Raw genomic sequence first — 8826 nt, 5'->3', positions numbered from 1 at the left:
ACCCATAGCCCATAAAAAAAATAAAAATTAAAAAAAAAAATGAACCTGGCCCTGACCGGTTTGGCTCAGTGGATAGAGCGTTGGCCTGCGGACTGAGGGGTCCCAGGTTCAATTCCGGTCAAGGGCATGTACCTTGGTTGCGGGCACATCCCAGTGGGGGGTGTGCAGGAGGCGGCTGATCCATGTTCCTTTCTCATTGATGTTTCTGACTCTCTCCCTCTCCCTTCCACTCTGTGAAAAATCAATAAAATATATTAAAAAAAAAACACAACTGAACCTGGCTGGAGATCCTGGATAGAACCAGGCGAGAACCCAACCATGCTGATCATTCTGAACTGAACGCTGCCTCCGTCATTCCTTCTTCGCCGACTCCGTCCACACCTTTGGGAACCCCTGGACCTGCTGGGGCTGAACCCCAACAGGGAAGATGTCTGTCATTCAGCACTTTGGCAACCAGAGGACCTTGATCCAAGAGAGGGGAGCGGGGCTCGGTGCAACCCCCCTTGTGCCCTTTCCGAGGCAGTTCACCCACTCAACAGGGCCAATCGCTCTGGAAGTGAACTTCAGGGCTCCTTGCCCAACAAAGTTCTTTTGCCTGACTTTCCAGGGGCCAGAGGTGGTGGAAGGGCCAGTTGGGCATGAGAATATCCTGTGAGAGCAAATCGCACTGAGAAAGCCGGACAGAAAAGGTGCGTTTCTGTGCCTGGTGCTTGCTTACTCCCAATTCAACTCTCAACACAGAACGGGAAAAAAGGACTCTCATTCATAACAAGTATACAGTTCCTTCCATAGGTCCTGTTTATTCCCAAACCTCAACCGGACACCTGATAATCCTCTCTCCACCTCCCAAGATCCCTGAGACCCATTGTATGGGCTGGAAAACTAAGGCACTATGGCAGAGTGCCCCTGTGGGTCACGGACACGACAGATGAAGACCCAGGAGTCCTGACTTTCAGGGAATCTCTCTCCCCAAAGGTCTGGCAGAACAGGGAGTAGACGTCGCTTTCCTTCTCTCCGGTCTTCAGAGCAGAGCCTCTGTGCCGAGGTTTTCTGAGGAAGCGCCAGTGCTCTGTCAGCTGCTAATTCTGACGGAGAGCAGAGGAGCCAGTGGCCATCGCGAGACAGGGGAGACTCGAACCCAGGGCTGGGCCTGCCTTCCAGCCAACATGTCTGTCAGGACCAGGACTCTGTGCAGCTGTGCTGGGCCCCCAGATGGGGAACAACAGAGCTGTGTCTATGCCAGGGAGAGGAGAGGGGTGAAGGCTGGAGGGAGTACCCCAAAAGGGGCTACTGGCTTGGAGGCCCAGGGGGCTGAGGAGAAATTTGATCCAGACACCAGCGCCAAGCACGGCGGGTGCTGATGGGGGGCTGCCCAGCTGGGCTGCTGTGACAGGATCCCGAGGCTGCCATCACGTTCGCACTTCCCAGGGCATAAAATGTCGCTCTCCTCTCGAGGGTGACACAGGCTCAGAGCTTGCTCCGCGGGGCCTCTGCCAGGGGCCGCTGCAGCCGCCACACCACCCTCACTGGCTCGGCAGCGTGGTCCAGCGCCCGGAGGCCGCCCATGTCGCCCGTCTGACTGTACTGCTGCAGGGCCGGCTGGAGCACCGTGATGGGGATGCTGAAGTTCAGGTGCGGGTAGGTGGCCCCGGTGTTATTGTCCCGGGTGTTGCTGGCGACAATCCCTGTGGAGGAGTCAGACCGGAAAAGAGGGTGTGAGCCGGACACAGAGGGATGGGGAGGGAGGTCCTAGGCCTACGGTGGGCTTGAAGCCCCCAGAGTGACCGATGCCAGGTTTTCTTTCAGGGACACCAACTCCACAAACCCTGGTCCCCTTTCCTGCCTTAACTTTCTCCTTAACACTATCAGTACCTAACACTGTTTCACTTACTCTGTTATCTTTCTCTCCAACCAGTGTCGGGTCCACAGGGGCAGGACTTTTGTGTTTTGTTCACGCGGCCTCCCCAGACCCAGACAGTGCCCGGCACAGAGGCGGCTCTCATAAATACTTGCTGAGTGGGTGAATGAATGAATCAAACTCACAGACACATTTTGTTGGGCCTGCTTAGTGCGCACATGTGTGTGCATGTATTTTTTCAGACAATTTTAGACTTACAGAAGACTTGCCAAAATAGTACAAAGTTCCTGTATATCCCTCATCCGGCTTCCCTTTCTATTACTGTCTTATGTCACCACAGAACACTGACTAAGCCCTGGCCCGTCTGCTCGGTCGCGGGTTCCTTTCCTGGTCAAGGGCGTATACCTCAGTTGTAGGTTCCCCGGCCCAGGTAGGATGTGTGCAGGAGGCAACCAATTGAGGTGTCTCTCTCACATTGATGTTTCTCACTCACTCTCTTTCCCTCCCTTTCCTCCCTCCGTTCCACTCTCTCTAAAAATCAATGGAAAAATTATCCTTGGGTAAGAATTAAAAACAAAAGGGAAAAAAAAACACACTGATCAGAACCAACAAATTAACCAATGCTATTGACTGAAGCATAGAACTCATTTGGATTTCACCAATGTTTCCACCAATGTCCTCTTTCCGTTTTGGATGCGACCCCGTATCCCACACAGCATTTAGTTGTTGCCTCTCCTAAGTCTCCTCCAATCTGGGCCAGTTCCCCAGCCTGCCCTCATCTTTTGTGGCCTTGACACTTGGAAGAATGCAGGCCAGTTATTCTGTAGAATGTCCCTCAGTTAGGGTTTACCTGATGTTTTCTCAGGATCAGATCGAGGTTGTACATTATTGAGAATACGGTAGAAGCAAGGTGTCCTCAGTGCTTCCCAAGGAGGTGTATGATGTCTATAAGAATGACTGGGTCACTTGGCTATGGGTTATCTCCCAGGTTTCTCCACTGTAGACTTAGCATTTTCCCGTGTAAAGTACTAAATATCTGAGGGTGAGGCAAATATCCTATTTCTATTTAAACTATTGCCCGCTGGTTTTAGCATCCATCGGCGGATCCTGCCTGCAGCAATTCCTACTGTGGTGAGCCAGTAGTGATTTCCCATTTCCCTCATTTCTTCTGCTTTTACTAATTGCCAATCTTCTGTAAGAAAGAGCTGCGGCTTGTCTCCATGTTGAGGTTTGGTTATTCATCCGGACACAGGGTGTTCGTGCTTTCGCGGGGCTCACCCAATACTCTTGCGATTTGTTGTGTTGCTCCAGTTGCTCCCATGGGAGCTCCTTCAAGTCGGCTCTTAGTTCTTTCAACATCTGACAGGTCCCATCCCTGAGTTGTTTTGTTAGCATTTCCTTCCTTTTCAGCACCCTGAGAGCCGATTTTCCCGCCTGACCCTGGTACCAACCAGTTCCCGGTTCCTTTCATTAGAGATCGGGTTCTCGCTGTGCTCATTCATCAACTGGGTTGTCACAGCGGACAGAGCCAGGACATATATATTTACATTAATTACTGCATACATGTATATATATTTAAAGTCATGGTTGCTTGACTTTATTTGCACACTGCCGTTGAAGGAATAAGTAAATCTATTGTAGCAAGAAAGAGCAAGGTCTCTCACTACGGCAAAAAGCAGTCAGAAATAAGAGAAGGGGAGCCACACATGAACCCCATGTGCTGGACTACAGTTGGGCAGTTGGAGGTATCCATATGGATTCATGTTGTCTTGTGTGGGGTTTTTTAAATAAAATACTTTATAAAAAAATCCTGAGTTACCAAAAATTTTAAATTAAAAGATTTAACAACCACATATTTGGGGGGGGGGGGGAAAGAAAGGAAAAGAGGGTTCACAGCTTCTTGTGAAAAACTGAAGGTCAGCCAGTGTTAGCTCACATTCCTTCACGATGTGGCAACAATGGGCTGGAGCTGAGTGTTCACCCCGGCTCACCCTTGACCTCCCCCTGCATGCTGTCTCCACTCACTTATTCATCCCTCGACCTTCCAGCCTCTGTAAGCTATGGAGTCTGTGACCCCTGGACTAATCCAACGCCTGAGTCTCACAGGTTGACTGAGATGAGGGATTACCTACGGTTGCACTGTGGCTCAGGGGCAGAGAAGGAACCAGAACCCAGACGTCTTTCCTTGCAGCTCAGCCTCCGTCCCTTTCTACCCTCAGGAGCAGAACAAACCTGAAACGTTGGCTAACTACTTCCCGGGCACAGTGACACTACCTTCCCAGACGGGGTGAACACCAAGCCCTCAGTAGCTGGGACTGAGGCTCTAGCAAGGGGAAGGCTGGGAGAGGGCTAAGGCGCTGCTTACCCAGGAGGTCCCCTGAGCAGGTAGAGAAGAGGGGTCCCCCACTGGAGCCGCCATGCACAGCACATGTGGTCTGCAGCATCACCGGTGCGTCATCCACCTGCACCACAGCTGACAGGATGCCCGAGGTCACCGAGGGCCCACAAGCCTGGCCAAAAACGCCGAAGCCCACCACGCTGACAGCCTCGCCTGCCAAAAAGGAAAGGATGAAGCTGCAAAGCCTCTTCCTGTCTGGCAGGACTCATCCTCCCCAGCCCCAACCCTGCCCTCTCCAAAGCTCCCAGCACTCTGCCCTGGGAGTTTCTGCTCAGACACTCCTGCCTTCCGAGAGCCTCCCTAGGTCCCCACGGGAAGAGGCCAGGACCAGCACTGAGCTCCCAGCACTGCACCTGCTCAACCACTTCTCAGTCCCAGGCTGTTCCCCAGCCTCGTCCCCAGTAGAGTGGGTGGTCACTTTTTGGAGTTCCTAGCACCCAGCTAGGTGCTCAGTAAATGTTTAAGAATTAACACCCACCTCCTCCTGGGACTAATAAGTAGTCTCTTAGTAAAAAAAAAAAAAAAAAAAAAAGTGATGACGACCACAAAATCTTCCTTTACCAAGTGTTTGAATGCACAGGGCATGGGGCCGAGTGCTTGACAGGCAGCATGTCACCCGGGCCTCACACACCCAGGAGCAGGAAGGTGTCCAGTTATACATGTGGAGACCGAGGCAGAGAACATCACATTGCCTGTCCAAGGAAACGGGGCTCGTAAGTGGCAAGAGAGGCCAGCTGGGAGAGCCCGTGCTCTCTGTAGTGACATCACACCGCGTGCACAAAGTCGGCCGCCAGCGGCAACTTCTGTGGCGGCATCACAAAGCCTCCTGCTCAAATCACCCACTGCAGCCTTGCAGGAGCCCCTCTCTGACCAGCGGCCATGTTGTAAGGAGCCTGCCACAGGGTCGCAGGGAAGAGGCATGCCTCCTCCTTAGCTGGGGACCCCACCTGCCTCCCAGCACCTTGGGCATGTGGGCACAAGAAGGGAAGTGTCCAAGAGCAAAAGCACTGTACCCAGGATGGCTTCATGCCAGCTGGATGTCACCCTGACAGGAGTGGGAAGGGGGTTGGCCGGGGGCACTGGCTCCCTCATCTGCAGGGTTTGAGTGTCCAACTCTGACTTTCCTTCCCAAGGTCCAGCCCAGAGCAGAGGGCCCCTCTGCCCTTTACCTTCGTAGAAATGTTCAGTGGGCACCGGCACGGGGACACCCTCTAGTTCTTCCTCCAGGCTCACCACGGCTATGTCATACGGAGATGTCTCCTGAGTGGCAAACACCACGTGTCCCCAGATCTTGGCACTCCTAGGAGCAGGGAAACAAAAGGACAGGCTGGCTTTCTGACCCTGTAGTGCCGGGAGGAAGCAAATGGATGACAGTAAAAGTCATGGACGTGGGAGTGAAAAGACCTGGTGTCAGTCCCGAAACCTACCAGGCTGGCAGCTCTGGTCACGTCCCTTAACCGTTCTGCGGTGTTATTTCCAAACAGCTTTACCAATGGCAAAGCTTCCTGCACGTCACCGTGACCACCAACACCCGACACCTAGTGAGCACTGTGGGCCAGGCCCCGTGTTAACACTCTATGGGCGTCATTCATGAAGTCCTCACAGAATCCCTGTGAGCGAGGCACTGATATTTCCTCCATTTTAGGTGGGGCATTGGAGACCCAGAGAGGCTGAGTAACGTTCCCAAGATCACATAATGCGTGAGCGGCAGGAGCCAGAGCAAGCGTGCTCAGCTTTTTCCTTCAATGCCTCATTTAACAGGGATAATCCTGTGCAGGGGTGGGGCAGGCATGACAGGATTTCAACCCTCTGGATCCTTGTTTACATAAGTGCTAGCATTTCTACGACACTTACTATGTGCCAAGCTCTGCTCCAAGACTGCACATGCCACCTCAAGGCGAGGCAGCTCAGACACTTCCTGCTGCACACGGCAGGGTTGCTCCCAGCAGACCTGGTGGTTTTCTTAGGAGCAAGCGCGGGGTGGGGTGAGGTATCTGGGACCACAGGCAGGAAAATTCCCATCAGTCATGGTTGTCCCCAAGGCCACCAGTGCAACAGGCTGGGTTAGTCTCGGAAATGCAATAGGATTTTGAAAGGCCTGGGCTGCCAGGCTGCATGAGCCAGGTACAGGAGAACATCAGGCATTAACACCAAGGTGCTATTCTGCTTGGTTGTGGCTTAAGTTAAGCACCTGGAAACTACAGGGGAAATAGAAAGAACATGCACTAGAAAATCAAACCAGGAGGCCAAGGCCACTGTCCCCACTGCCAGAGCAAGTGCACGGAGGGCAAGTGCTTTTCCCTGCAGAGAGGGAACAAATGACTAAAGACCCAACCTGACTGCCCCACGCCCACATTCTCATTAGGTGGGACTCCACGTCTATCATTTTGACCCAGATGGGAAGCTCTGGTTAAGATCTACAAGATAAAGAAGATGAACAGGCCCAACTCATTATCCCAGGAGCACAGCATCCTGGGCCCTGAGGCTTCACTGCCACTGTCAGGGAAGTCTCCATTCCAAGGCCTAGGGGTGTGTGAGTGCAGAGAAGTTGCTCAGAAGGAAATCAGATGCCCAGGCAGGAAGGCGGGTGCAGCCTACAGTTCCCAAATCTGGAGTTGCTTGGCATCTTGCCCAAGCCTCACTCAGCCCCTGCCAGGAGGCCCAGCATCCCCGACACTGGAGTTCTGGGTGCCAAGGATGAGGGGAGGGCCCCAAATCATCCACGTGATGCCAAAAGGCCTCCATAATTCCAAGGATTAAGACCTGAGATTTAAGATCCAGATTTTAGACCTGGTGAAGGTGTGAAGTGGGCGCACCCATGCGGGTCTTACTTGGGGGTGGTGGGGCGCACCAGGACTCTGGCCGTCTCGCGGGGGGCCACATGCCGGCAGGTCACCACGAGGCGGGGCGCCACGACCACTCCGGAGCCCCAGACGGTGCCACACTCCACCAGCACGGCCGCGGCTGCCCACGGGGGCCCAGGGTCTCGGAGGGGCGGGCCCCACGGGGCGCCCACCTCGGGCGGCAGGAGAGCGGCCAGGGCAGCGGCATCCGGGCACAGGCGGCCGAGCCCCGCACGGGCGGCGCGGAGGAGAGGTGCGGCGGCGCAGAGCAGCGTGAGGCCCACCCACTCGCGGGCCTTCCAGCAGAGGGGCGCCGCCACCAGCGCCACCAGGGCCCCCGCGGGTCGCACGGCGAACACGCCGCCGCCCTCGGTACCAGGCAGGCAGCGCGCATCGGTGAGCAGGAGCGGGCCCGCCGCGTTGCTGAGGACGCCGCGGCTGAGCGTATTGAGGAAGATGTCGGGGCAGAAGGACCCGAACGGGGAGCCACAGGCCAGCAGCGACGCGCCCTTGGGCACGGCCCCGAGCGGCGCCACGGCCACTGCCGGCCCGCGCCAGTCCACCTCCTCCTCGGGGTCGTGCCTCACACGCAGCAGCGCAAACCAGCCCAGCGCTCGCAGCTGATCCTCCTCCTCGTCCTCCGACACCTCCTCGTCCGGCGCCGCGCTCGCGAAGCGCCACTGCTCGGCCGGCTCGCTCCCGAAGAGGCGCGCGAAGTGGGCCCGGAAGGCCGGGCAGCTCAGCAGCAGCAGCAGCTCGGCGGGGTGCGGGGGCCGCAGGGGCTGCCCGCGGGGCCGGGCGGGCGGGCCGGGCTCCAGGCCCGCACACTGGGGCGTGCACAGCCCAGGGCGGCCCCGCTCCGCGCGACCCGCGGGACTCGCGGCCGTTGGGCTCCACTGCACGTGCAGGCGCAGATCGTCGCTGCAACTGTCGCCGGGCAGGAAGGCGGCGCCGGCCGCGGTCAGCGCCCCGCTGCCGGCCCGCAGAAAGGGGGTGAAGATGCCCCCGTGGCACAGCACCAGGCCCGGGCTGCGGCTCAGGATCACCCCGCTGCAGCTCCAGGAGCCCGCCTCGGGCTGCCCGGCCCGGGAGGCACTCACCACGCAGCCCGCTTGCTCGGCTGCCCTCATGGCGGGCCGCCACTGTCGCCCCATGCCTCCGGGACCGTGCGCCCCGGCTTCCCGGAGAACCGGGGAGCTAGCTAGAACCCCGACCTGGACCTGCGGACCCCACGCAGCGCCGCCCCGGGCTGGGAGCGACCAGCGCAAACACGGACTCTGGCCTTCCGCGTCCGGCGCGATTGGCTGAGCCCCACTGGCCGGGATTGGCTGGACCCGAGGTCAAGCCCTGATTGGCTGGACCCGAGGCCAAGCCCTGATTGGCTGCTGGAGGCCGACGCTTCCCTTTCTCCTCCCCTGTTGGTCGTGCCACCCGAGCGGCACAGCAGTCCGGTAGGATGAGCCCCAGGAAAGTGACTGGCCTGCGGCTACACCGAGATTGCGGGAGGGGCAGGGGGCGGACCCTCGGAAGCCTAGTCTGGTCTCTCCGTTGGGCTTCAGGAAAGAGAATAGAAACGAGCGCTGACGTGGCTAGATTTTCCTAAGCCATGACAGCACCTGTCAGCATTTGCCTAGGTCGAGGTGACGTTCGACCACTGACGGGGATAATAAGGCAAAGAAATCCTTGGCCATTTCAATATTTTTAAATTTTTGTTACGTAAACCCTAT

The 8826-nt window shown here is 56.6% G+C and overlaps 1 protein-coding gene across 3 annotated transcripts; it reads right to left on the bottom strand.

The window, feature by feature from the left end:
• Positions 1-775: 775 nt before the first annotated feature.
• Positions 776-8390, bottom strand: TYSND1 (trypsin like peroxisomal matrix peptidase 1). Of its 3 annotated transcripts, XM_059662492.1 has the most exons (4): positions 7088-8383; positions 5426-5556; positions 4224-4409; positions 776-1685 (listed from the first exon to the last, which is right to left on the bottom strand). In XM_059662492.1, exons 1-4 carry the CDS (start codon positions 8251-8253, stop codon positions 1468-1470), a joined length of 1701 nt encoding a protein of 566 aa, XP_059518475.1. In that variant the 5' UTR covers positions 8254-8383; the 3' UTR covers positions 776-1467. The 3 variants fall into 3 exon arrangements, 1 of the variants encoding a protein (XP_059518475.1); XR_009448366.1 differs by lacking the exon at positions 5426-5556 and having other exon boundaries at positions 1546-1685; positions 7088-8389; XR_009448367.1 differs by lacking the exons at positions 776-1685; positions 4224-4409 and adding an exon at positions 6111-6454 and having other exon boundaries at positions 5438-5556; positions 7088-8390.
• Positions 8391-8826: the final 436 nt, after the last annotated feature.

The sequence above is a fragment of the Myotis daubentonii genome, chromosome 13 (genome assembly GCF_963259705.1).
Source record: "Myotis daubentonii chromosome 13, mMyoDau2.1, whole genome shotgun sequence".
Classification (NCBI taxonomy): Eukaryota; Metazoa; Chordata; class Mammalia; order Chiroptera; family Vespertilionidae; genus Myotis; species Myotis daubentonii.
Note: the sequence above shows the minus strand (reverse complement) of the source record. Positions and strands in the feature narration are given on the sequence as shown.

Coding starts and splice junctions, on each gene's coding strand:
- TYSND1 (XM_059662492.1), bottom strand. CDS start 8,253: ATGGGGCGACAGTGGCGGCCCGCCATGAGGGCAGCCGAGCAAGCGGGC. Junction 5,557..7,087: donor GTGCGCCCCACCACCCCCAA/GTAAGACCCGCA, acceptor CCCTGCTCCTAG/GAGTGCCAAGATCTGGGGAC. Junction 1,686..4,223: donor CTGCTCAGGGGACCTCCTGG/GTAAGCAGCGCC, acceptor ACTCCTCCACAG/GGATTGTCGCCAGCAACACC.